General features: G+C 50.8%; 10 protein-coding genes across 10 annotated transcripts; 7 read left to right on the plus strand and 3 right to left on the minus strand.

The window, feature by feature from the left end:
* Positions 1-7,674: 7,674 nt before the first annotated feature.
* On the plus strand, positions 7,675-7,913 carry VTN31DRAFT_289 (uncharacterized protein; the record flags this gene model as incomplete). Its single annotated transcript, XM_069403107.1, has 2 exons — positions 7,675-7,760; positions 7,817-7,913. The coding sequence occupies 2 exons, from the start codon at positions 7,675-7,677 to the stop codon at positions 7,911-7,913; spliced, it is 183 nt and encodes a 60-aa protein (XP_069263145.1).
* A 1,622-nt stretch (positions 7,914-9,535) lies between these two features.
* VTN31DRAFT_290 (uncharacterized protein) lies at positions 9,536-9,931 on the minus strand (the record flags this gene model as incomplete). The annotated part of the gene is made up of 2 exons (XM_069403119.1): positions 9,536-9,753; positions 9,796-9,931. 2 exons carry the CDS (start codon positions 9,929-9,931, stop codon positions 9,536-9,538), a joined length of 354 nt encoding a protein of 117 aa, XP_069263146.1.
* A 169-nt stretch (positions 9,932-10,100) lies between these two features.
* On the minus strand, positions 10,101-11,030 carry VTN31DRAFT_291 (uncharacterized protein; the record flags this gene model as incomplete). The annotated part of the gene is made up of 1 exon (XM_069403130.1): positions 10,101-11,030. One exon carries the CDS (start codon positions 11,028-11,030, stop codon positions 10,101-10,103), a length of 930 nt encoding a protein of 309 aa, XP_069263147.1.
* Positions 11,031-11,909: 879 nt separating this feature from the next.
* Positions 11,910-12,497, plus strand: VTN31DRAFT_292 (uncharacterized protein; the record flags this gene model as incomplete). The annotated part of the gene is made up of 1 exon (XM_069403141.1): positions 11,910-12,497. The coding sequence occupies one exon, from the start codon at positions 11,910-11,912 to the stop codon at positions 12,495-12,497; it is 588 nt and encodes a 195-aa protein (XP_069263148.1).
* Positions 12,498-13,281: 784 nt separating this feature from the next.
* On the plus strand, positions 13,282-15,325 carry VTN31DRAFT_293 (uncharacterized protein; the record flags this gene model as incomplete). Its single annotated transcript, XM_069403152.1, has 5 exons — positions 13,282-13,526; positions 13,578-13,708; positions 13,764-14,501; positions 14,552-15,213; positions 15,272-15,325. 5 exons carry the CDS (start codon positions 13,282-13,284, stop codon positions 15,323-15,325), a joined length of 1,830 nt encoding a protein of 609 aa, XP_069263149.1.
* Positions 15,326-17,275: 1,950 nt separating this feature from the next.
* Positions 17,276-18,024, plus strand: VTN31DRAFT_294 (uncharacterized protein; the record flags this gene model as incomplete). Its single annotated transcript, XM_069403163.1, has 4 exons — positions 17,276-17,295; positions 17,352-17,471; positions 17,527-17,905; positions 17,965-18,024. The coding sequence occupies 4 exons, from the start codon at positions 17,276-17,278 to the stop codon at positions 18,022-18,024; spliced, it is 579 nt and encodes a 192-aa protein (XP_069263150.1).
* Positions 18,025-18,852: 828 nt separating this feature from the next.
* VTN31DRAFT_295 (uncharacterized protein) lies at positions 18,853-20,214 on the minus strand (the record flags this gene model as incomplete). Its single annotated transcript, XM_069403174.1, has 3 exons — positions 18,853-19,829; positions 19,888-20,014; positions 20,080-20,214. The coding sequence occupies 3 exons, from the start codon at positions 20,212-20,214 to the stop codon at positions 18,853-18,855; spliced, it is 1,239 nt and encodes a 412-aa protein (XP_069263151.1).
* Positions 20,215-20,740: 526 nt separating this feature from the next.
* VTN31DRAFT_296 (uncharacterized protein) lies at positions 20,741-22,521 on the plus strand (the record flags this gene model as incomplete). The annotated part of the gene is made up of 8 exons (XM_069403185.1): positions 20,741-20,798; positions 20,877-21,043; positions 21,145-21,252; positions 21,313-21,384; positions 21,445-21,531; positions 21,590-21,856; positions 21,923-22,291; positions 22,357-22,521. The coding sequence occupies 8 exons, from the start codon at positions 20,741-20,743 to the stop codon at positions 22,519-22,521; spliced, it is 1,293 nt and encodes a 430-aa protein (XP_069263152.1).
* A 368-nt stretch (positions 22,522-22,889) lies between these two features.
* Positions 22,890-24,289, plus strand: VTN31DRAFT_297 (uncharacterized protein; the record flags this gene model as incomplete). The annotated part of the gene is made up of 4 exons (XM_069403196.1): positions 22,890-22,920; positions 22,993-23,106; positions 23,186-23,821; positions 23,883-24,289. 4 exons carry the CDS (start codon positions 22,890-22,892, stop codon positions 24,287-24,289), a joined length of 1,188 nt encoding a protein of 395 aa, XP_069263153.1.
* A 628-nt stretch (positions 24,290-24,917) lies between these two features.
* On the plus strand, positions 24,918-26,201 carry VTN31DRAFT_298 (uncharacterized protein; the record flags this gene model as incomplete). The annotated part of the gene is made up of 1 exon (XM_069403207.1): positions 24,918-26,201. The coding sequence occupies one exon, from the start codon at positions 24,918-24,920 to the stop codon at positions 26,199-26,201; it is 1,284 nt and encodes a 427-aa protein (XP_069263154.1).
* Positions 26,202-26,352: the final 151 nt, after the last annotated feature.

A 26,352-nucleotide genomic window follows, 5' to 3' on the forward strand; every position in this document is an offset into this window, starting at 1 on the left:
GCAGATAACAGACGCTCATTCTGTCTGTTCCTCATTTTTCTAGCTGTTAGGTAGGCTAGTAATAATTCTGTTAGGCTAACCTACTTTTTGCCGGATCGGGTTATTCCGAGGGAGACTACTAATCCATACCTACTCTGCTATTTTCATACCCTCTGAAATACAACGAACTACTATTACCAGTTAAGTGACTCCTAAAACCCCGTTCCGACCTTCTGAGAGAAGAATTCCGGAATTCTGCTACCGATTATGACGTCTAGTTCTGAATCCGGGCGGGCTCGAAACAGCCGCCGCGGCCAGGTTATGCCATGTGCAAAGGAACATGCCTTGCTGCGCCATCCTGTCATTGTAAAACAGTGTGCCCTTAATTCAATGCATCTCACAGGCCAGGAAATATGTCGGAACCCTTTACACAAACAAATCCTCGAGGCGCTTTGAGTCGGTATGCAAAGTCTCAATCTCCCTCATCTTCAGACTGCTATTATTCAGACAGTGCCGCACGACGAGTGGCTGACGGTAGGAATTCCGGAGGCCATCGGAACCCGGCAAACATCCGCTGGCCATACTGATTGGACGCATTGATCGGAGTCGCTGGAACAAAGGAAGCAATCTGTTTGTCAGCCGCGCTACAAGCCTGATGACCAAGACGATCATTGCCAGCACATTGCTGCAGGTCTCTAGGGGACTCTTTCTGTTACTTCTCATTGTGCATGTCTGGTTGAAATGTGCGTTGCCAACGTGAACACCATCCCTTGATGCGTATGGTTTATCGAGACAATCAGCATACCGGGCGGTCGTTCTCTTTGTCTGCTATCAAGGGACTGAGAGCATCGAGGCGCTCTCGAAAAGGTTCAGGAACGCAGAATGCGAATGTACTATCCTGGACGAGAACGAGGCATGGACGGATACGGCAAATTCCAAGTGGATTATAGAAGCTGTTAGTAGATACTCCAACTCTGTCATGGAATGGTAGAGCCCGGTTGTCTTAGTGGGGAAGATGATTTGGCTTGAAGTACACTCCAGTCGAACAGTTGAACGTTTTCTGAATGGAATTTCTTCGGAAACACACTGATCAAGGTAATGGGAAATGTGCGGCCGGCTTGGTGATCAAGTATTGGTATGTTTAACCTCTGGATATTGTCAATGTCGGACATATCGAGCAGACGAAGATGTCATGACGTGCCCACAGCGGGAAAACCTCTGTCGATGAATGGACCCTATCGGCCCTAGCCAGGCGCTTATTGCTCGATCGGCGTCTTCGCTAAGATACCAAGCCACTAGCTAGGGTGGTGTCAATTTCTTTGTTGTCATCGAGTCAGTCCCTGGTCACGTCGCAGGAAGTGACGATCAGGTGACTGATTGTGGGAGACCACTGGGCTTCTATGCGTTTATAGCTGATAAATTGGGCGCGGTGGTCATCAATATGTCAATTACCGACATGGTGCATCGAGCAGAAGACATCTGAGTGGTTGCAAATGCTGATAATCAGCGATTCTGTACAGTACGGAGTACTTTGTATGAATCTTTCCAACCACCTACTTCTGGATTCTGCAAAAGCTCCTTTCACTTTTCCAGCGCGCTTACCGTGCAGATCGACACTGGAGAATACCTCCTAACACCCATTATGTCTTGACTGAAATCGTACACCTAGTAGCTAACGACCTCTTCTTAGACTACAACCAAATTTGATCTTAACCGTCCTCCGTCGAATGGTTCGAATGTGGCTTTCAAAATCGAAATTCAGCATGTGCCGGGGGCTGGAGCAACAGAATCCAGGGCTCAGCCTTTGAAGATTGACTTGATGGATCAACAAACTTAGTTCTTTGCCCAAGACGTCTGAAGGTTTCGAATGAATGGAAATTGAGTTTGTGACGGGTACGCTAGACGCATTTAAGCGCGCAATCTGGGGCGCTTTACGCAGCTATCTAACGAGCGGAATTTGAATTTACATTTCTCCGGAAGCTTTGCATGTGGAGAAGTCAACTGTGATCAGCTTTGCGGTCTCAATCAGTTGATCTATGTATGTAAAGAAAGCCAGGGTTGATTCCTACTACGTTGGCTACCCTGTACGGAGTTACGGTAACCTAAGGCCACCCATCAGACAAGTTGATGGATTGCCCTGTGCGAATCTTCACGAAGTCGAGGTCTAGATCCGGGTTTTCATCATGAATTGCCGCTGTGTACCTCCGTCGCCCCGAGATGTCATTCGGTACTCGGCAGTCAAAACGGAGGTGATGTTGAAGCTCCGTCAGCGACGTACTACTACTCCACAAGAGTAATTGAACAAGTAGTTAAGTACGGAGTACAGAGTAGTTACGTAAATAGCTTCAGTTTGTTTTTGTCAAACAACAAATGGAGTCGATCAGTCAGATGTAAGGTGAAAAAGAACCCGAACAAGAGGATTGTGATCAGGATCTATGGGAAAGCTGATCGAGACTACTCATGGTTCTGCAGCGCCAGGACTGTCTTGAGGTACGAAATCTGAGCACAAAAAAGGGAAGGTGCATCAAGTTACATAATGACTGTATTTACGACTGTTATACGAAGTAACCTACTGTAGTCACGGAGTACTCTACTCGTATGACAGCCAATCTTTCTGCCAAGGCGGAAAATGAAAAAAGCCACATCATTCTTCATTGGAGCGGATAAACAGATTCTCCGCACGAGAGCCGAACCGTCCAATCGGCTTATTCTAATGGCGCGCCAAGACCAACGTCTGGCGGACCTCGGCCTGTCGGGATCTCCGCCCCTTTGACTTGTTCAAGTGGTCGCGCGGAACCATACGGATCAACTCCGTACTGACACTGTCATTGGTCAGGACTTGAGAGTGGAGATTTCCGACGCCGAGAGGTGCCACTTGCCGGGTCCGCCGTCCGCGAGCGGCGCGAGGTCGCCGACCAAGAACTAATCTTTTACGGCAAGTGTGCGGAATACAGAGGAGTCCCCTAATCTTCTCCCTAGGGCACTAGGGCATCCTTAGGGCAATTCTCCTTAGGGCATCCCTAGTCCGGAGTACTCCGTACTTCCTAGCGCAAGGTTACTCCGTACGGAGCTCCGTACAAAGGATTCTCAAGTCAACTCCTTCCTTTCATAAACTGATTGATCATCGAGTGCATTTGCAGGTGGATTCCATGGAATAAAACTACACACTGCTGAACAGGGAGCCTCCGTAAGTCGAAGCATTTCTCGTCAAGTTGTCCATGCGTCTGACGGACGGCCTGACAGGTGACAAACCCTTGTCAAGTGTCAACAATCGATAATTTCGTATGGGAAACTCAAACCGAAGTCATGCATTTGAGATCAGTCACGTGATTGGCCGTCTTGAGACGAAACGAATCCGAGAGACTCGAGTGAAGGCCTGAAGGGATTCCTCGTATTTCACTTTTTCCTAAACTGTAGGCCAACTTCGTACATACTCGGAAGGCTGACCTCCTTCAACGGTGGTGATGCCTAACAGCCCTGACTGTATTAGGGTTGCATACGTCAGGCAGAGATGAACGAATGAAAAGAATGCCCATTTTGACGATGCGGAGATCTGACCTTTCATAGACAACTTCGCAATTGGGGTCTCGAAGTTTGCATAACCCCCGTATGGAGCACATACTCATAAGTACAGTGACCTTTTTGGGTAGAGTGACGTTCGACTCGGGTTTGCGGATTGATGCGCTGTCGAGAACATTGGACCTCTCTGATTGGAGAATAATGGAAAAGGAGTGCTAGAGCAGGACCAATCGCTGTCCCTTGCGTCGAAAAGTTATCAACTCCATTCGTGGAAGTGTCAAAAAGGAGTCTTTCAGCTTTTCTGATTCGAAGGGTTGATAACTACCTAGTACTCCGTACTCGTAGACTATGAGTAATAGCCTACGGAGTGCGGAACTCCGTCCGGCGAACATGCAGGTTACGGTGTAATACTTCAATTCTTTGAACTACATACTCCATACGAGGGAGGAGCTTGGTGAACTGTCTTGACAACCTCTTCTCCGCATGGATATAACTTACAGAGTGCTCCGTACTCGTACTTCATCTTTACCGAGCAGTTCTCATCAGATAAAAGGTCGCATTACATACTCGTACATACTTCGTATACTCGTACGATGTAACTTAACCTATTCTCCTAAGCTCGTGAGTTAAGTTGACTAATTGGTTCGGAAGTCTCGAAATACTCTGTGCAACGTGCCGCCTTGGCCAAGGCATGAACGCGAACATCTCATGGAGAATGAGAGCATGGAAATGTTGAAAGAAATCCCATACCCGTACCGCGCATTTGTCTAGATAAGATCAACTTGTATGGAGTACTCTGCACTGAACGAAGTCCTCAACGGATACAGTAGACGTATTTAGCAAAGGTTGTGTAATGGAATCGACTACCAAGCAAGGCAATTACGAAAATTTTAGTGGGTCCAGGATCCAGTTTTTAGAGTTTGCCGGCGTGCCCCACTATATATTACACCGCGTTTAGCCGGCGTTACAGTAATGACTTTTGTAATCAAATTATTACAGGAACGATTCTGTAATCAACAATGTAATGACTTCCATCTCAGGAAGTTACCGGATTATTGTAACCCAAAACACCCGAAGAGGAAAAGTGCTTCTACTCCGTACTCACGTGAGGACACCATGATCGCTCAGGGCTACTCATGATTCTGAGATTCACACCCCTGTCATCATCGCCGAAGAGGACTCGATTGTGCTCGATTAGACGGTCTAACAATAAAATGGTATGGAAAGCTTACGAGGCAATGGCGTCGGCCCCTTTTGCAAACGATACTGCACGAGCAAGGAGAATCATGCCGCTCCAAACATATTTGCTTCTACTCCGGCGACAGCACCGCTCGCAGCAGCAACGGCGGAGACAGCAGCGGCGGTTTTGAAGCTATTCATGGCGTTCATTCAAATCACAACACTGTAGAGAACGATCAGTCGGTTGAGCTCTAAGGGAAGACGATGAATTTCGGGCATCTCGAAACATCTCATTTTTGCAGCGTGGCCAGATACCAAGAATTTACATAGTGGTATTTTAATGATACTAATATGTTAGTGGCTTCTAGAGCCTTGGCATCTAAACTAGTATCAGTATAGCACCTTCACGCTAAACTGACCCACCAATTGTTACAATTACATTGTGCTAAATACATCTAGTCGCCAGTGGCACTTTTTCAACCTTGACGTTAGGCTACTAACCTGCTCGCGCATGTAATCGAAATCTTCTTGAAAATGTAACTTGCTATGGATTCTGGATCTGTTCTTGCAGAAAGGAAAACCTCCCGGAATCTATTCAACCTACATACGGAGTGTTCATATCCTCAGCCCTATGATTGTTGATTAGCACACTCCGTCGTCCGTACTACTTACTCCGTCCTCGGTTAGTCAAATACCGAGCAGTGGTCCGTAGACTCGTACATTGCAGTCGAAGAGATCCCGACTGACTCGTAACATAGCTTAGTACGATTTCATGGGACGGAAGCGCGTCAAGCGCGTTGCCTTGGAGCTCTAGACTGGTTCGACAAGGCACGACAAGAGTGACTCCACAGACTCCAAAATAAGGCGCCGATCAGAGCAAATTTCTGGGCAAGAACCGGGTCGGTTAGGCAGGTTACCTACGAGGTCCAACCTAGGTGAAATTAGATAAAGGCACAGGCACGATCGAAACCTCGGAATCCTGTGGACTTTGAACCCTGCTAACCCAACTCTCACAGCGAGGAGACGGTGACTTGGGAGCAGAAAAACAGGACACGAGTAATTCAGGCCTATGTAATATTTATCTAACCTGGCCAAGCTGTGAACAAACACTTGTCAAAACCTGTCAGTCGTTCCTTCAGTCATTCCCTCAGTTCAGTTGTCGATGAGACTGACACAGCAGGTCACCTTCGCCCCCGTTTGCAAAGTAGGTACTCCGTACTACTAATAGTACCTAAACAAAGATTGAGGGGCAGACTGCCAGTCCAGAGAGCACCTACACGTTGCAGAACTTGCAGGGCATAACTACTGCGTGGTGCTCGGGGAATTGCTCATGGCCCCATGCGAAGAGCGCATTCTACGGAGTAGATTCATCACGGAGTCATCACGAGCATGGTCTCATCCCATCACGACTTGAACGACTCCGTCCTTGCTTTACAGTTTACCCTGCCCCACAGGCCACTGTCAGCCACATCACCAACGCGTGCTCACAAAAAGTACGGAGTAACTTCCCCTGTTAGGTTGAGACTTGTATGTAACTACTTTGTTGTAGTCCGTAAGTTATCTGGGATTAACTCACTCGTACTATTAGGGTTAACAACCTAACTCTAGAGGTTGGTAATTTAGATACCTACCTACCTACCTAGGTACCTAGGTAGGTAGGTTATTGTACTTGGTGATGTCGAAGAGAACGGTTTGACTTCAATAATGGCGCAGAATCGAGACTTATTCCCACCTTGAACGTGCAAAATCTATGAGCTACAATCGTCCGTTCGCGGAGGTTCGGTTGAATGCTTCGAATGCTTGACTCTCGAGCAGAACCCGCACATTGAATTTCACATTGACTTCCCCCTGGTATTATCTAGTACTATGTAGTCTCATGGAAAGGCACCCTTGTCACCATATTCCCTGCAAGACCGCCTCTGTTACCATTTTGGCGGGGGTGCAGCAACGCCGTCGTCGAACTAAGATCTTGATCCTGGTCGGAGCTTGGGTACCGAGATCTGGTCACGGAGGAACAAGTCATCAAGACCTTGTTGGCTGTTGCATTCGAAACGGTTCTGCATAACAAGTACGAACTCCACTCATTTTTGGGGCTGTTGAACTTGTGATCAGTCAATCATCAGTCATCCTGGAATTAATCAGAGAATTATTCCACCCTGGCGGAAACTTCAACCCAGGAACAGGCGACCACCACCACTAACAATGCCCCAGTCAGCGTTGAAGTGGACACCTCTGTTTCCGATGCCCTTCCATCGCGGTACCTCAGAGCACGTGAGTCGCATAGTATGAGAATGACTCATCTTATGGCGATGAACTGTATGTGATGTGTCGCCATGGCGTTCCGAATCTCAGAAGCATGCTCACGCACACTCTTCGACATGTAGATCGTCGTACAGCGCGTTGCTGACCTCATCTGTGCTCGAGTATCGCCATGAAAACGGCCGCCGGTACCACAAATTCTGCGATGGGTGTAGAACCTGACCTCTTCTTGCTCGACCATGCAAGAACTGTACACTGATCGTTTCTTACTATTTTCTAGCGTATCTGCTCCCCTACGATAAATCGGAGAACGACCGCCTGGACATGTTACACGAGCTTTGCCTCCAGATTTTGCACCGGAAACTATATCTGGTCTCAATCAAGAATCCGCAGCGGGTAATCCACCTCGCGACTGGGACAGGTATCTGGGCCATTGATTTCGATAGGTTCAGTTGTTTGCACGTTGTGGCCCGCTGGCGGACACACGTGCTGACTCAACCTAGCGGACCAACACCCCGAGGCTGAGGTAAAGAATAGTAGTAGTACAATCGAGAGCGATATCAGATCAACAGAATGCTGAGGCCGGAACGGTGTGTTTAGGTGATCGGATGTGACTTGAGCCCGATCCAGCCGACATTGTCAGTCTGAACCCAGGCTGCGTAGTCAAGCCGCTCGGCTGACGGGGGTTGGCAGGGTTCCGCCAAACGTGAAGTTTCCGGTGGACGACATCGAGTCGGAATGGGAGACCCATTTGATTTTATCCACGCGCGATACCTGACCGGCTCGATGAGGGAGTTTGGAGAACTGATCAAGCAGTGCTATCAGTACGCCATCAAAACTTCCCCCTGTTTTCTTTTCTTGAGTATCTAACGGAAGACAGTTCCGTGAAGCCCGGCGGCTGGGTTGAATTCCAGGACTGGGACGGCTACCCCCACTCGGAAGATGACAGTCTCGACGGCACCGGTCTCCGACGGTAGTACTTCGATGAAGTCTACGGCGCGTTCGAGAAGGCCGGTTGGGAGATCCGTCCCGAGCCCAAGCTGGAGCAGTGGTTTAAGGATGCCGGTTTCGTACATATCCACGTGAAGAAGTTCGTTGTTCCCTACGAGGTTCTGGCCAAAGGATCGCCATCTTGTCAGATTTCCCCCTTCGTCTCCGAACAAGAATAGAATAAAAAATCAGTACTGACCTATTCGTACAGAAGAAACTTGGCGCCTGGATGCAGGCCCAGGTCGAAGCCGGGTTCGAGGGTATCGCTCTGGCCGCTCTGACGCGGTACAAGCAATGGACCAAGGGACGAAGTCATGCTTCTTGCCGGCCAGGCCTGCGCCGACGGGCGAAAGCGCAACATTCACATGATGCACAGCTTGTGAATATTCCCGTGGCTTTCAAGCAGCACTACTTGCTACTGCTAGTACCTGATTTAAAACTAACCACGAATGACGCCCGTAGTTATGTTGTGTACGGCCAGTGTCCCGAGAATTGACCAAGGTGAGATCTGGGATGGACAATACTGGTAAATACTGCAAGAAGACTCCGACGCCACGAATGTCCTGTTTTCCGTCCTTGACTCCTTTGTACCGCGTAGATTCAATATGAAAATCTTCGTACCAGCGCAATACACCTCCAATGCAAGACCGAAAGGTCTACCTAGTACTATGGAGTACAATCAAAGACGGTGACTCCACATTCCGGCCAAATCAAGTGCCCTGAAACAAAGTGATTAGAAGGGTCCGAAAGCCCTTGGAGCATTCATGTTTGCAGGGCAAAGTACAAGTAGGTGGGTAGTTATGGACTCCGTATCTCACCTCCGTTTTTTGGGATGTGATTGTTCCTGGTCATGTCGTCTGCCGTCTGGCGTCGGATTAACTACTCGTATGAGTACATTATTTGAAATAACCTTGGTTAACCCATGAGAAGTCAAGATCGATGGGTCCCTTTGTGCCTGGCCGTGACAGAACGCGCTTTCCGCGGGGGATCACGCTGACGATGAAGACTTGCTGATTGTGATTGGCATGGAAAATGCTTTCAGAAGATGTGTGGATACGGACCAGCTGGCCGAACCTCGTAGCCTAGGGTACGCAGGCCCTGTGGCTCTGCACAAGTGTTCTGCCTGCCGCCATCGTGACTTAACCTAGCTCAAGTTGAGGGTCAACACGGAGTTCAGCAGACTCCGTAACCAAAAATATGGAGCTCCGTCCGAAAGACCGATAAGTAAGTAGTTAACAAGTCAGTCAATTGCAGCGACTGTTGATGTGACCGTTACAGTTTGATGCCCTAGAAGGTACCAAGGAGCGGTGGATTGAACACTCTTGTATCAATTTGTCTGTTTGCGAGTGTCTCGTATGCCACTTCACCTAGTCTAGCGAAGCGTTCGGCTGCCAAACGTGGACATTCATTACTCTGGCCCCTGTCTTCATGGGTCGGGGCCCCTCATATAAATGCACATATCAGTGATTGCGTAGACGTTGGTGGCTTTGCTTTGATACCTGACTGGAGCAGACAGTGTCCCAGCATTCCAATACAGATCTTCTAAGCCCTGAAGCAGCCGCTTCATAGAGCTTCGACAGGCTGAAAAAGTTCCAAGAGACATGGAAGCCTAGACTGGGCTGTGTCGATCGCCCGTGGCTGGTAAAGAAAAAAAAAAGAAGAAGAGTTGAACGGCATCCTTTGGTCCAAAGTGAACAACACTGAGATGGGGGAGTTCAAATTCCACGAACATCAGCTTGAGAGCCCAAGGGTCACATAGGCTTGGTTCCAGACCACAGCCAGATGGAGGCCGTTTGGTTCGAATTGAGTGAGTTGGGAGGGCAAAACCTCCGTATCTGGAGGATCAAAAGAGGTTTCTTCGTCTGATACATTTGTTGCAGGTCATCGGCCGGCTGAGCTTCTGGAGCACTGTCGCTGCTTCCTGGTCGCCGTCGTTTTGGGAATCAGCACACAAATCTGTTCTCGCTGAGAAGCTCCGATGATTGGATAGTTGTCTCGCATGCATGGTTCGACAAAGCGACGACCACGGAGCTGTGTTTGCCCCTGCGCTACTGCCATAGTCGTCCCATGCCAGTTATTCCAACAATAGTTGTATATTTCAACTAGGAGACTTTCATCGTTCAGAATGATTACGGATTTCGAGACCAGCTCAGAGGTAAGTACATACAATGTGATTATGCTGTGCTTATCCGGAACTGCATAAACAATCCTCCTGCCAACTTTTGAGTGGTACTTTCTGACCCAAGGGCATCCCGCTTGGGGCGGCCGCGGCGGCGGAGTTGCCCCGGCGCTGCGTCTGGAATTGCGGCCGGCTGGCTAGACTCAGGCTTTTGCTTGCTGGCACGCTGTGCTCTTCCGCGCTGATCCTGACCCTGAGCACGGCGGGATTTAGCCTCCGCTGTGCCCGTTGCTTGAACTGGGAAGCGATCTTGATCTTGACGTAGTCTTCGTCGGATTTTCGCGCGGCGATTGTGGAGGTCCCGAAGAGTAACTTTGCCTTCCAATTCATGACGCAAAAGGGCCAGGGTTTCCGAAGCCGAACGGCCGGAAAGAAGGTGCTCTTCAATCTGGTCTTCAACCTTGTCTAGGGCTTCGATGCGGATTTGACGACGAACGCTGTCAAGAGTGGCTGGATGGTTGTGATCAGGGCAAGAGATCTTCACTTTCCAGCGCTCAGAAGACTTTTCAAGTAGCAGTGCTATCCGAAATGGACATCCAATCTTTCGAGACCCAGTCTTTAGGCGTTTGCGAGGCGTAGCTTCGTTACGGCTTGAGCGTCGTTTTCTCCCTCGATCGCAAATCATATAGACAGCTTTCTTTTGCTCATTCTTATCCCGTTTAACTTGCGCAGTAACGACTGCATATCGACGGGACTTAGCCCAATTTCTGACATAATTCTGCGCTTCCTCTAGGGTTTGAAAGTTCGCCGGGGGCGGCGGTGCTAGCCATTGTATTCCATTCGTGTTCTCTTTCACTTCGTCCTCAGCATCGCTCTGGCAGCTGTGATACTCATCCGGTTCCGACTGGTTGGGCTCTTTAGCTTGGTTGCGGGCACCTTCCCTCCTCTCTGGCGGCTTATTCTCGGTAGGTTGGGTGTCGGTCATAGTCCGGGGGGGGGGGGGAGAAGAGTTATACGATTGGAAAATGAAGGCCTTTCGCACGACTGCTCCTTTGACTTTGTTGTTCAAGCCATAGAGAGGATTGCACGGGTGACGCAACCGGGTGATACAGGGGCTAGATGTTCTGGCAGACCAGCAGACAGGCGGAGGGGGTCCGGGTATTTGCAGCGGATTAAATCAGATCAACACCCGCGGGATAATCGCAGTACCTCTTGGCGCAAGAGTACTTCCAAAATAGGCAGAGGATGGTTTCGTTGATGAACGCAATACCTCTTGGCGCGCTATTCTATACTAAGTAATATGAGGATAATTGCAGTACCTTGTAAGCTCCGCAGCTCGGTGTTTTCGGGGAGAACCGTAGCCATGAATAATGAATGGGCCGAGTTTTTCGCCTCCTCATCCATTGCGGGACCGTCCTACGGGTCTCGGGAAGTGTCGGAGAACACGATCATGGCGAAGCTTGACTGGAATGATCTCCGTAGAGAGATTGGATGGCTCATCCCGATTCCCGGATTGTACGGTACACGAAAATGTGAGGTTTCGGAGCAATCGGCACTGCGTATACAGTAGTTAATGCAGGAGCCTGTCAACACTGATTCAAGGTTCATTGCCTCAAGGAATCAAGATGCACATCATTGCACATCAGCTCAAGCTAAGAAAGCTTTTCGGGACCCACGTCGGACCATACCGTGTTGTAAGAGTACCTACTAGTACATACTGTACTGTAGCCTACCCCGCACAAGAGTTCTGAACCGCGGGGAGTGGAAGTTCTAAGAAATAGGAGCATCGGTCGTTTGGAGTCTTTTGACCTTTTCCCATGTCAAACGTCACCTCACCTTCTGGTGGTCAGTCTTCTTTTCCATCATGACCTACACCTTTGCCAACACCGACCAGCCGGTGCCGCCTGACGAGGCCATTCACGTCGAGTTCTCGATCAAAGCGAGCCCTTCCACAGACATATGGGAGAAGCCGCCGTCCACCCACCGTTTCAATGCACCCATTCTATATCGATCGATCCCTCTATCCTCCTTTAAGCGGGCCCGTGTGTCAGTGACTGCGCCCTGGAAGGAGCGGTACGACCAAGGTGGTCTGATTTTGGTCCTTCAGTCGGCGGGCTGGAAGGAGAGAAAGTGGATCAAGACGGGAATTGAGTTCGTAGAAGGCAGACCGAACGTCAGCACCGTGACCAAGGATCGCTGGTCGGATTGGAGTCTGTTACCCGTGCCGTCCGGCGGAAATGCAGCCACGATCGAGGTGTGCCGGGAGTCTAGCGGCAGTCTATGGATCTATCTCATCGAGGGCATCTCTAGAGTGCCAATTCGCGAGGTTACCTGGGCGTTTGAGCAGGAGGACAACGTGGAGTGCTGGGTTGGTCCGTACGTGGCTAAACCATCCGATAAGCCAGGGGAGCTCGTGGTGGACTTTCGACACTTGATCGTTGAGACGAAGTGATGGAATGCATGTTTTGTACGCTTTTGAAAAAAAGGTCAATACTGTACAAAGTGCTTGGGCATGCGTTCATCGAACATTACCGGTGACGAGTACAAGATCATGAGATATAGTAAGTAGCGCATAGCATACGAGCAGGGGGGTGTGCAACAGCACGAGCCTGGCCTTTGGGGCGTCTGGTGACTTCGGAATTGAACCTTGGTAACCTTGGTCATTTGGAATCTTATCAGATGATCGTGGTGCATTGTCATTGGCCAGTGAGATCTTTGCACTGTGGGAACTAGGAATTAGTGTCCTCTATCATCCAATGGGATTTTAGAACCGGGTGGACTAACGGAAGCCATCGAATGAGTGGCATGACCCTTCACCTGCCAGCCAGCCGCGTCTTCGGCTGATGAGCAAGGGAACTTTTGAACTCACCATCTTTCGAGTCTCGGTGTTCTGTTCGCTGCACTGGAACTCGTACTTATACCCCTTCGCATCGTCCTGTTCGAATTCTATTTCTTCCTCGTTGCTGTATCCTTTGCCCCTCGTGTGGATCTTGCAGTGCGCTGGCTGCCTGCAGAGTCCCCCCCCCCCCCGAAGTAGTCGTGTGAGCTTCAGTCAACCAAGTCTTTCCTGCCACGGACGCTTGACACGCCAGCCCCCTCCCGATCGTCTGTACCGGAATCGCATCACAACGCATGGATAGACTTGGGTAGCGAGATACGAGTTTGTCGGCTCCGATCAAGACCGACTCCCGTCGGGTGGTACACGGGAGTGGACCGAGCCAATTACCGTGATAGGCATGACACTGCTGGGCGCGTCCTCTTTTCATCGGTCGTATGGGACTATTCATGGCGATAGTGCGATGGGAGACCGAGAAGATGACCGATTATTATACTCAGCGGTATCGGAGACCGATCACTCTCCTGACGCGGAAGATGACGACCGGTTCTCGACCTCGGACGGAGAGGTCCAGGATGGCGTGCGCATGATCGAAGCCATGAGTTTAACATGGACGCGGAGATCTCTGACTGTGGCGTATCTGGGGTGAGAATACCGCTGTCGATTCCCCGAGTCAGCAGTTAACTGGCTTTGCAGAATCTTTCTGATGGCGTTTTGCACGTCACTTGAGAGCCAAACAGTCGCGTCCCTCGCCGCATATGCAACGAGTGCTTTCAGTCAGCATTCGCTCATTTCGACGGTGCTTGTTGTGCAGAATGTTGTCAACGGTAAGCGCTCTGCCGAATACTCTTTCTATTTCTGTTTTATCCTGACTTGTCGCAGCCGTGATCAAACCCCCAATGGCCAAAGTAGCCGACGTCTTTGGCCGATTCGAGGCATTCTGCCTCAGCATCGTCATTTACGTGATTGGTTACATTCAAATGGCCGCATCCCACAACGTCCAGACCTATGCGTCTGCCCAGATCTTCTACTCTGCTGGCTCGACTGGATTACAGATCCTTCAACAAGTCTTCATTGCCGACAGTAGTGACCTACTCAATCGTGCCATGTATGCCATGTTGCCAGAGCTACCTTTTCTAGCCACTGTGTGGCTCGGTCCCACAATCGCTGACGCGGTGCTGGCACATTTGTCGTGGCGTTGGGGCTACGGCATGTGGGCAATCGCCCTGCCGACAGCCTTCCTTCCCCTCGCGCTTTCACTGTTGTTCAATCAACGAAAAGCTCAAAGACTGCATTTGATCGCATCCAAAAGGCGAAGAGTCCGCTCATCAGTTTGGGAGGTTATTCGTGATGCCTTGGTCGACTTGGACATGTTTGGACTGCTCCTTTTGTCCGCAGGCGTGGCCCTGCTATTGATTCCGATGACATTGGCGGCCAAGTCCAAGAATGGTTGGAACAATGGCGGCATTGTGGCTGCGATCATGCTGGGATGTGTCTGCCTGGTGTTGTTTCCCTTTTGGGAGTCGTCAAAGCGTCTTGCGCCGAAGCCCCTTTTCTCGCTGCGTATCCTTACAGAACGCACGGCGTTGGCGGGATGCGCCCTCGCCTTTTTCTACTTCAGTAGGTTACCACTGGTGCTTTGGAGCAAGCGACAACTAACTGCATGATAGTGGCGTTCTACTTCTCAGTTCAGCCCTATCTGTACTCATATCTGCAGGTTGTACAAAACTATGACGTTGCCAGCGCTGGACGTGTGACGCAAACTTTCGCCTTCACATCCACCATTGCCGCGTTCTCCGTATCCATCCTGATAAAGTACACTCGACGATATCGCGTTTTTGTGGTGATAGGATGCTTGATTTACATCTCAGGGCTATTCGCTATGCTGCTGTACCGCCAGGAAGGAAGCTCCGCCTTCCAGATCCTGGGCACGCAGATCCTTGTCGGCATCGGAGGAGGGTTGGTCAATGTGCCGGTTCAGTTGGGTGTACAGGCTTCTGCCAAGCATCAAGACGTCGCCGCTGCCACGGCCATGTTCCTCACATCGCTCGAATTGGGCGGCGCAGTAGGCGCCGCCATTTCGGGTGCGATCTGGACGCATCAAGTGCCTCGAAAGCTGCGAATGTATTTGCCAGAGGACACTCAGGGGGAGGCTGAAGAGATCTTTGGCAAGTTGACCAAGGCACTCTCGTATCCGATGGGGTCACCGACGCGGCTCGCCATAAATCGTGCCTACCAGGAAACGATGAACAATCTCTTGATCCTTGCTCTCTTGGTATCTCTGCCGCTGATCCCACTGGGCTTGGCCATGCGAAACTACCGCCTGGACAAGGTGCGTGTATCGCTTTCCTCGTCCTGCCTTGAAGTGCATTGTATTGACGAACAAGCAGATGAACACGGCGACTAAACGGAGACTGATGACGGAGAACACCCACCAAATATAAATAGTATCTGTCGCATTACGACACGAAATAGTTTACGGGGCACATCGATCACCATTTCGGGCATGCATCACGAATTCAAGATACACTATTACTCCGTACATAGATAGAGATTCATGGGTTATGACAGTAATGAATTTTTTCATAGCATTTGGAGGCATTGCCGCGGTATTGTCACTTCTTCACTGCTTTTTTTTTTTTCTCTTTCCGAATACTTCAAAAGCATGCACTGTGCATCCGCGAGCCATCTTGTCTCAAGAATGAGTAAATGGGTCAGAGCTAGCGATCGAATCACAACACGTCACTCTGCTCATCCTGATCACTGCTTTTTACCATTGATCCTGAGAAATGTGAATGGTGAGGTGATTGGCGGCGATCCTCCGCAGCTACTGCTTTGCCAAGTGATGACGGCACGGAGAACCAACGAGTCGGTATGGAGAGATTGGCTCACGCTTAAGTTGTGATTAGATCTGTGGTGAGATATTCCGCAGAAAAAAAATAACAAAAAGAAAATAAAAAAAAAAAAAAATGTCGCCCGGTGATCTGATCGTCTGCTTTGACAAGTGCACCCATGGAGGCAGAGACTGGATGAATAAAACTCGATTTTCCCTCAACGTCTCCAGCGAATGGGAGGAACTCCTCCAGCGCTCTGAATTAATTGGTCAGAATGGAGAGATTTTAGGTCACGTGGCTAAGTTGATCACGACTCAGGAAGAAGCCGCACAAAAGAAGGAATGTATCCGTACTCGTAACTTACTGTCATGAGTCATGACTGTTTCACCCGTGTAAATTGGGGGGCAGTGCTTGAGAATTTTTTCACTTCGGTTTCCCATACTCCTGTAAAAGTTTTTCACTGCACAGCTTGCATATTGATTTCGATTTGCCTGAAAACTGTTCTCCTAATCTCACCAATTTCCTATATCTCATGTCCCACTTCAATATATGTGACAAATGATATTGCCACAATGGCATATCTTTTCATCCCATGGAATCATTCAGGAATATTACGGGTACAGTTCGGAATACAGTACCGTATTGTTACCATTGCATCGGAAAATGTATTTTCCACGGCAATCCCACGTGGGGTTACGTAAGCACACTAGCGGCGTTCCAACACCCTAGCTCTTCTGTTCCGAAGTGAAGGCCGGCCACGGCTAACCTACGAGAGAAACCCGAAAACCCGCCTTTTTCCAGCTTTGACCCAACGCCCAATTTCATAATCACGCTGGATAAACCTCTGCTGAGCTTCAAGGCCTTTGCCACTCACTCAGCTCCTGACGTCGTCCTCAACCATCGTCTGCGAACTTTGGCCTGACTTCGGTACGTCGCGCTCCCCGACAACTGGTCCCTCTACAGGATTCCTACATACGGAGTACTCGTACTCCCCGCCCTTTTTTCAAGCCCCCTCCCTGAATCCCCGTTTTTGCACACCCCCCTCCCCCCCTTGAATCTCCCTGTTCCGAATCGACCATCCGGAAGGGGGAGAGAGGGTAGAAAAAATAATTTGAAAATTTCAAGCGAGGATGAACTAACTAATCCAGGTTTCCAGTCAAACACCCTATCAGAGAGTATCTTGTCGATTTTATCCGCTCCCTCTTAATTTCAACGCGGCCAGCGGTCGGAAACCCAAAACACTCGAGTCGTTGTTCCAGACAATCCTCCGCCGGTCCAGCCCCCCACAACCCATACCTAGTCTAAACGGCTGCAACATTTGGCTTCTTCTTTCCCCCTCGACTTTTTCCAACCCATCCTGAGCCGACGCATACTCCACGTTCATCGGGACAAGAACGAGGAAAACAGAACAGAATTCGATTTTTCGCATCGCCTGAGTCCCGCACTGCGCAGCGGACGTCGCCCCCGTGCGAGATAACTTCCTGTCTCGGATCATCGAATACCTGTCCGGGTTTCGATCTCCTCTGAGTCGAGTTCGGGTGTGAAAGAAAGACCATCAAAATGGTTGTTGCCACGATCAAGTACGTGTTGTACTCGCCCACAACGATGGCGAACGAGGTCAGCTAATCGCCGCCAGGTGCGTGGTGGTTGGGGACGGTGCGGTGGGCAAGACATGTCTTTTGATATCCTACACGACGAATAAGTTCCCGTCGGAATATGTCCCCACTGTCTTCGACAATTATGCCGTGACGGTCATGTAAGTGTGCCTGCCGCGTGCCATGGGAAACGCGGTGTTTGACTGACTTGTCTAGGATCGGCGACGAGCCATACACTCTCGGACTATTCGATACTGCCGGACAAGAAGATTACGATCGCCTACGCCCGTTGTCATACCCCCAGACAGATGTCTTCCTGGTGTGCTTCTCCGTCACCTCTCCAGCATCCTTCGAAAACGTTCGGGAGAAGTGGTTCCCCGAGGTGCACCATCACTGCCCTGGTGTGCCCTGCCTGATTGTCGGCACGCAAACCGATCTGCGGGATGACCCGGTCGTGCGAGAGAAGCTTGCCAAGCAGAAGATGCAGCCGATTCGGAAGGAGGATGGCGATCGGATGGCGAAGGAGTTGGGCGCCGTGAAATATGTCGAGTGCTCTGCCTTGACACAATACAAGCTGAAAGATGTCTTTGATGAGGTATGGCGTTGCTTTCGGCATACTGGCCGTCGAAGGGATCGATTCGCTGACGGATATAGGCAATTGTCGCGGCTCTCGAACCACCCGTCAAGAAGAGCCGACGGTGTGTGCTGCTGTAGATGTGCTTGTACCGACGACATGGCCGATGTGGCTGGATGGGTTCGGCTTTAGATTATTTGGATTCTACACCATCCACATTGTCAAGGTCTTTGTTCTTCCCAATTGCTGTGTGTCCGGCAGGGCTGTGGATCGATCTCGGACGTTCGAGCTGAAGGTCGATACTTATGTGCTGGATCGCGTTGGATATCCTTTTGATCGGGGACGCCCTTCGCTCCGTCTCTCCTTCATGCCGTCCCCTTAGCACGAACCTCCATGTTTCCCGAGCTTCTCCCCCCCCGAGAACTGGCTATGGATTATCCATTTGAGCATTGTCACGATGCCATCGACGCGAACCATGCCCGCCCGAAACGATCAAAGACCTATGTTTTTTCTTCCTTTCCATTTGTCTTCCTTTCATTCCCACCTCTGTCGTTGTCGTTGTTGTCTGTTATGCGTCCTATATTTATCGGCGTTATATTACAAATTCGCAGGCGTCCAGATCTTGGCTGTTTTCATGGTGTTCATTTTCTTGTTATTCTCCCATTGTCGCATTCTGACGTATGCCAATTCAATTTATGATTGAGAACCTGGTCAGTGCAAGTAGTTGCCCTTATGCAGCAATATCTTTAGTTTTTTTGTGGACAACGAGAAATGCACTTTCCTGTTCGACCACCCTCTTGCCCTGCTTGCTCGTTTGCCCCGTTTTGAGTTTCCCTGTTTCAGACCTTGTGGCCTGCTTCTATGTCTTTACTTGCCATGTGGCTACAGGGTCGTCCAGTGCGAGCCGGTGAGAGTGGTGAGAGTGAATTCCTAGTAAGTTATCGTGACATATTGAGACACTTGTGTGATTACAGCTCATCCCTAACCTTCTCAGCCTCGGCGGACTCACCCTTTCGACCATACCAGCCTCCCAGATCTTCCTTTACGCCGGCCTTGACCATGCTAGTAATAATCTCAAACGCAACCTGCGCCGCAGCCAAGGCGGTGGTTTCGCCCGTGTTGTCGTAGCTCGGGCTCACCTCGACGATATCTGCACCGACCAAATTGAGTTTCTCCAGGCCCCGCAAGATGCGAATCATCTCTCGGGTCGTCCAGCCACCAGGCTCTGGAGTGCCAGTCCCGGGGGCGAGACCAGGATCAATAACATCGATGTCGACGGAGAGATAGACGGGCTGGTCCGGGTCAAGACCGATACGGTTGATCAAAACATCCACAATACCCTTTGGGCCAAGATCGTCAATGTCATCTGCATGGATGCGGATGAAACCCTGCTCGGGGCCAGGGTCTGTGTAATCGCTATCCGTGTCACCAGTGAGCCGGGTTCGAAGGCCCGCGTGTGCCGATGTCGTATTGGAGATCAATCCCTCCGTGCTGGCGAGATGGAAGAAACTGCCGTGGTTGAACTTGGATTGCTCGCTGAGCCAGTACGACGTGTACCGCACGGGATTCCACGTGTCGAGGTGCGCATCAAAGTGCAGCACCGTGATAGGCTTTCCGTAGATCTTGTACAGAGCGCGCAGAGCAGGGAGGGCGATGCTGTGGTCTCCGCCCAGTGTGATGAGTTTTGGCTTTCCTGCGCCGATGCTGTTCTTGTTGCCGAGCTTCTCGGGATCGGTGGCCGCAGGACGACTCAAGAGCTCCAGGAAAGCCTCGTACATTTGCCTCTCCGCGAGTCCGTTGTCGAATGGCGTGATGGGGATATCGCCGCAGTCCACCAGCTTCGCCCAGGACATGTACGGATTGATTGCTGCACGCACATTGTAGCCGGTGCCGGACTGCTGCCGGGCACTTGCAGCACGGATGGCACGAGGGCCGAAACGAGCTCCTACAAAGGTCGTTAGCCCATGTCACAACTGTACTCAGGAGAAGCTTTGGGAATATACCAGGCCTATAAGTAACTGCCGTATCAAATGGCGCACCAACCACGGCAATGTCATATCGCTCGTCAGGCTCAATCAAACATTTGACACTGCGCAAATGCGCAAAAGTTGAGATGCCCGAGAAACTCCACTGTCCGTAGAACCATTGTCAGCGGCAAGAACCTGGCAAGAAGAATGAATTGCTCTGGTGCATACATCCTGCTCCCATTTGGCCAGCAACTCTCCCCGTTTATCTTCCGGCACAATCTCATCCTGCTCTTGCCGTGAATGGGCGACGACAGCGGTGCCCAGGTTGAACAGCAAGAGTGCTCTCAGTAATAGACGGGCCATGTCTACAGAATTTGATCCAATGCGTTCATGAGAAGAGCAAAGAGCAAAAGAAAAAGAAAAAGAAAAACTAGCCGATATATCTTGGGAGCCTACAGCCATATGTACATACTGGGGAGCCTAGCTGGATTTACCTTCATCTTCATGGCTCTTCTCTTCCATGATTGGTTCACGAGCATCTTCTTTTTCCTCGAGTCCGATCTTTGATTTCTCCATCCTCATGGCTTTACCAAAAACAGGAAAGATTACGATAAAATTACTGCTTTAGGAGTGTAAAAATTCACTATTTCGAAAGAGGGAGCGCCAACCACCAATAACATCACCCCATTGTGCTGACATAACTCATCCGAATCGCCGTGACTTTCCTTTCCGGATCGACTTGACTTCATCGAAGAGCTGCCAGAGGTTCGGCCGAGGTCCGAACCAGAGAAAAAACGCCTGAATCTTCTTCTTTGGGCATTTCGTTTGGATTCTGCGGACGCCGTTCCATCTTCCGTGCCTGTGTATCCACCGCGGATCACACAATGCCATGTCTCTACGGCGAGTCGTTGTGACCGGCCTGGGTGCTGTGACGCCATTGGGTGTTGGTACTGCAAAGCTTCTTGGGTCTTAGGGCTCTAATCGAGAACTGTTGTTTTGCTGAAGCCATAGCTTTGGTATTTTAGGGATTCGTCGCACCTGGACTCGTCTCCTCGATGGGCATTGCGGGATCGTGAATATCGTTGACCGCCTCCCGCAGGTCCGAGAGCAACCATGTCATGTTGCTGCGGTGGTACCGGAGGGCCCTCGCGCCGAAGGCGGCTGGCGAGCAACGGATTGGTTAAGTCGAGATGCAAGTTCTCCTTTCGATTGGCAAACTGCGGTAGCAGAAATATAAAAAAGAAGGCTATCTTGAGAGCGGAATGATTGACTGGACATGTCTGTCTCTTGTAGGAGGAACGCAAGATGGCAAAGTTTGCCCAGTATGCTATTGCCGCTGCTGAAGAAGCTCTGGAAGATGCCGAGTGGAAACCCACGGCTCCGGAGCAGAGAGAAGAGACTGTATGACTGGTGTCGGTTAGAAACGTGTTCATTCACGGATCGGCTAAAGATGGGGAATAGGGAGTCTGCCTGGGATCCGGGATTGGGAACCTCGATGAGCTCTATGATACTTCGTTAGGGTTCGAACAAAAAGTATGGGATGTCGTAGTTTCCAGACAGAAGAACTTTGGACGCCGCTGATCTGCTCCTCAGGGATATCGAAAGATATCGCCGCTGTTCGTACCAAAGTTGTTGATCAACCTCGGTGCAGGTCACATTTCGATGAGATATGGGTTTACGGTAAGGGTTCCCTGTGCTGGGTTTGTCGGAGGGTACTTCCCGCTAAGAAACCATGTAGGGGCCGAACCATGCTGTCACGACCGCCTGCACAACGGGGGCACATTCGATTGGCGACGCTGCGAGATTTATTGCATGCGGCGATGCAAAGGTCATGGTTGCCGGCGGCGCAGAATCTTGTATCCATCCGCTGGCCATGGCGGGATTCGCTCGCGCACGCAGCCTCGCGACGGGTTACAATGATGCTCCATCAAAGGCGTCACGACCCTTTGATGCCGATCGCCAGGGCTTCGTGATAGGCGAGGGCGCAGCAGTTGTAGTTCTCGAGGTACAGATCGTTCCCCTCACCCTCACCTTTTTGTTTTGTCGAATCCGGGCGGTACTGAGCGGTCAGGAATTGGAACATGCCAAAGCCAGAGGTGCACGGATCTACGCCGAGTTCAGAGGTTACGGCACTTCCGCCGACGCACATCATCTTACCGCACCCAAGGAGAACGGAGAAGGTGCCCTCTCCGCGATGAAGAGGGCCCTTCGACACGCCAACATCTCTCCTGCTGAGGTAGACTACGTCAATGCCCATGCAACGTCCACAGTCATTGGCGACGCGGCAGAGAATGCCGCCATCAAAACACTTCTCCTCGGCAATGGAGGCAAACAAAGTCCTGCGCAGATCAATGTGAGCAGCACCAAGAGCGCCATAGGGCATTTACTCGGAGGTGCTGGTGCTATTGAGGCCATCTTCTCCATTCTCGCCATTCACCATGTAAGTCCACTTTCGATTGTTCGTCTTTGTGGCACTTTCTTCTTTACTGAATGTTCACGAAACAGAATATCATGCCGCCGACAATAAACCTTGACAAACTCAGTCCCGAGTTTGATTGCAATTATGCGGCGAATGCTGCGCAGGAGCGCCGAATTGATGTGGTGCTCTCAAACAGCTTTGGTTTCGGCGGGACAAATAGCAGTGTCTGTTTCTCACGATATCGAGCATGAATTACGATATTAGAGTATATATGTAACAGTAGTGATAGACCAATATTGCGTTTTACTACGTCCTCAATATTAATGTTTGAGAAACCTCAATCGAGCTCCTCGTGAAGTCGCTGACAGTCAGGCGGCTCGATTTCGCTGAACAGAGAATCACGTGATCATCCTACGCCGCCTTTCCGACCACGTCCACCAGCCGCCGAACAACGGCGACAGAAACTCCACTTTCAGAAACCCCAGAATCTCGTGATCTTGGATCGGCTTGAACAAGGCATCTGGGGTGTGCCCTATTAACGTGGCCTTCACAGTACATAGCGCAGTTCTTGTTTTCTTGATTTCACGTCATAGGACATTTTGGCTCGCTAGATGGAAATATGGCCACCAACGGGACTTCCGCTGGACGGGGTATGCTTCAGCTCCGGTACACTTCATTTCTCTTACACATATTGTTTTGCTGACGATATTTGCCATGAGAAGCGTCCGGGAGTGGCCTTGTCGAAGCATCGGGGTACAAGTTCTCAGAACGTGACCTCAAACCTGGAAAGATCAAGATCGTTAGAAAAGAAGCCACAAATGGTGTGAAGACCGATGGTATGGAAAGCAGCAGGGTTTCCAGTAACATGGACAGATAAATAAATGCTGATGACTCCCGAACTTTTCTTTCTTCCAGACAATAATGATATTGACGCGCCCGGTTCCCCGGATGACTCGCCGGTACTTCCACAGCTTGACGAGAAAACCATGGCCGCGTTCCCTTCTGGTAACCCCCGAGAAGAAGAATTGGAGACGGTGGTGTGTAAGCACTGTAAACGGCCGGTGTTGAAGCAAACAGCGGCAGAACATATCCGGGGGTGTTTGCGAGCGAAGCAGGAGAAAGCACGGAAGAAGAAAGAAGCTCGTGATGCGAAGAATCAGGCAAAGGAGAAGTTGGTGGACGGCGATGATGATGACAAGGAAGGCGAGGACGGGGGTCAGAAAAGTGCCAAAAAGAGCGCTGTGGCAGACGGCGATGGGCCCAAGAAGAGCAAGAAGCGCAAGGCCGGCGAAGGGGAGGATGACAAGGACAGCAAGGAACCCAAGAAAAAGAAAAAGAAGGACGAGCCCAAGCCAAAGGTTCCCAAGCCCAAGGGTCCCGTCGATGTCGAGAAGCAGTGTGGTGTCATGCTGCCGAATGGAACGCAGTGCGCGCGATCGCTTACCTGCAAGAGCCATTCTATGGGGGCGAAGAGAGCCGTCCCTGGGCGATCGTTGCCATATGATATGCTGCTCCAGGCGTATCAAAAGAAGAATCAAGCCCGGCAGCAAAGTACGATCCCTTGAACATTCCTACTTGTTTTGTGCTGGATGCTAACAGTTGTTTTCTATAGAAGCTGCGATCGATGCCAACGCACCACTTCAAGATGACCTCGAGCCAACCGGACCCGTGGACTCGGATGAGGAACGCGACGCCGTCATGGCGGCGATTTCTCGCTCGCGTCCACAACCATTGGTCACGCATACCCTGATGCCCACTCGTAAAAAGTATCAGTACGTTCGGATGAAGGAGATGCTTTCGAATGTCCTGGGCGGACCGCGGGGCGGCGGGCTATTCTCAACCGGCGAGCCAGATGGGACTGCGGACCATCCCCTCTTACAAATGGAGAGCCCGACAGTGCCGGCATCGACATTGCCGGATGCTTCAGGGGATGCAGCCAAGAGGGGTGGTGTCTCTAATGCTAATCGTTCCACGGGGACGCCTACCACTGTCAAAGCCGCAGTGGCTGCGACGTCATGACTAAAAGGACGGTTTTGGAATACTCCAGTTGCACATTCTTGTACATCACGTATCAGGCTTGCTTGCGTTTCTTTTTATCATGGTGGCGTTTTGCTTTGGGTCTGGTGACGGTCAGGGCTTCATGATACCCAGGATATGAACTGTATCATCGTTATGATTATCATCTAGCATCATGCATCGATTGTTTCCCGCATAGAAAACTGGAGCGTATAGTTCGATTTCATGATTCACAGGTTGCACCGGTGATTCAAGCCTTTTCAGCTTCAATAATGAACTTTAAAATAACTACATTAAGTATTTCCTTATGCGGCAATGGGACCAGTTTGGCAGGTTGATGCCTGAGGCAGACGACATCAGGGACTCGATCAAAGACGGCTTTTGTGTTGTGTTTCCATGGCATTTCTCTTGCGATTACATTCCGCCATGAATTAAAAGCAAGCCCGATCCCATATATTGACTGTTTCCCGACATAGTCTCTCGTTTTATCTCGCCCAGCAGCATCGACCGGGCGGCTGCGGCGTTCTCTTTGCGGGCTGTCGCAGTCGACCTTCCGTTGAAAACCCCCAATCATTGCGCTCGCGCGGAACTTCCGGTTTATGGTGACCAACCCCTCGGAATCGTTGTCGCAATGGGCAGCCACGTCCCCGATCTCGACGCGATAGGAATCAAGGCCGAGCCGGCCCTGGCGGACCAATTCCGGCGGGAGGTTGCACAACTCCTTGGGCGCAACAGCTTGGGCTTCCCCGGCGCGCAACCGGTCAGCTTCGCGGCGCGACATCTCATCGAGCTGCAGAAGGAGGACTATTATGTGTGCGAAAAGACCGATGGTGTGCGCTGTTTGATGTACTTTGCGCGCGGCGACCCGGACTCGGACACGCCAGAGGTGCACTACCTGATTGATCGGAAGAATGATTATCGCTACGTGCCGGGGCTCCATTTCCCCGTGCCGGGGGACGAAACGTTTCGCGAATTTCACGTGGATACCTTGCTGGATGGCGAGCTGGTGAACGACACGTACGAGGACGGCACGACGCAATTGAAGTATCTGGTGTTTGACTGCATGGTGCTGGACGGGCAGAGCCTGATGCACCGCACGCTCGACAAGCGACTAGCGTACTTCAAAGAAAAAGTGCTCAAGCCGTATAGGGCCATGTACGAACGATTTCCGGAGGAGAAGCAGCACCGGCCGTTCGTGGTGGAGGACAAATCTACGCAGTTCAGCTACGGCATCGAGATGATGTTCAAGGATATCATCCCCAAGGTGAAAAAGATCCACGGCAACGACGGCCTCATCTTCACGTGCCGCAGCACGCCGTACAAGATCGGCACGGACGAACACATTCTCAAATGGAAGCCACCGGAGGAAAACACGATCGATTTCCGTATGCGGCTGGAGTTCCCCATGGTGGAACCCGACACGGAGGACGAAGCCGAGGGCATCGTCCAGCCGTACCCGGACTACGACGCGCAGCCCATCTGCCATCTCTTCGTCGTGCACAACGCCGGCGAATACCGCCCCTTTGGCGAGATGTACCTCACGCCGGAGGAATGGGAGAAACTCAAGGCCATGCAGGTGCCCCTCGACGACACCATCGTCGAGTGCTACCAGGACAACGAGGGACGGTGGCGCTTCATGCGCCTGCGCGACGATAAGCCCGACGCAAACCACATCAGCACCGTTGAGAAGGTCCTCGAGTCCATCCGCGACCGCGTCACCGAGGAGGACCTCATCCGTGCCGCCCCCGCCATCAAGGCCGCGTGGAAGAAGCGGCAAGCAGAACAGGCGGGTCAGCCACCGTCTACGTATGCGACACATCCTCCACCATCATCATCATCATATCATTCGAGACATCATCGTCCACCACCCGCGGCAATGAATGGGACGGGTGTGAAAAGAAAGTATGAGGAGTGATTTTTTTTTCTTTTCTTTTCCCTCAACTTTGAGTTGTATTTGTCTCTTTTTTTTTTAAATTATTTTTCCCTTGTACAAAAATCTACATGGACGGTGCTTTTTGGTTGGCGTCTGTGGTGTGTTCTTTGTTGTTGTCTTGCTCACGGGGACT

The sequence above is a fragment of the Thermomyces dupontii genome (assembly GCF_041956625.1).
Source record: "Thermomyces dupontii strain NRRL 2155 unplaced genomic scaffold VTN31scaffold_1, whole genome shotgun sequence".
Lineage (NCBI taxonomy): Eukaryota > Fungi > Ascomycota > Eurotiomycetes > Eurotiales > Trichocomaceae > Thermomyces > Thermomyces dupontii.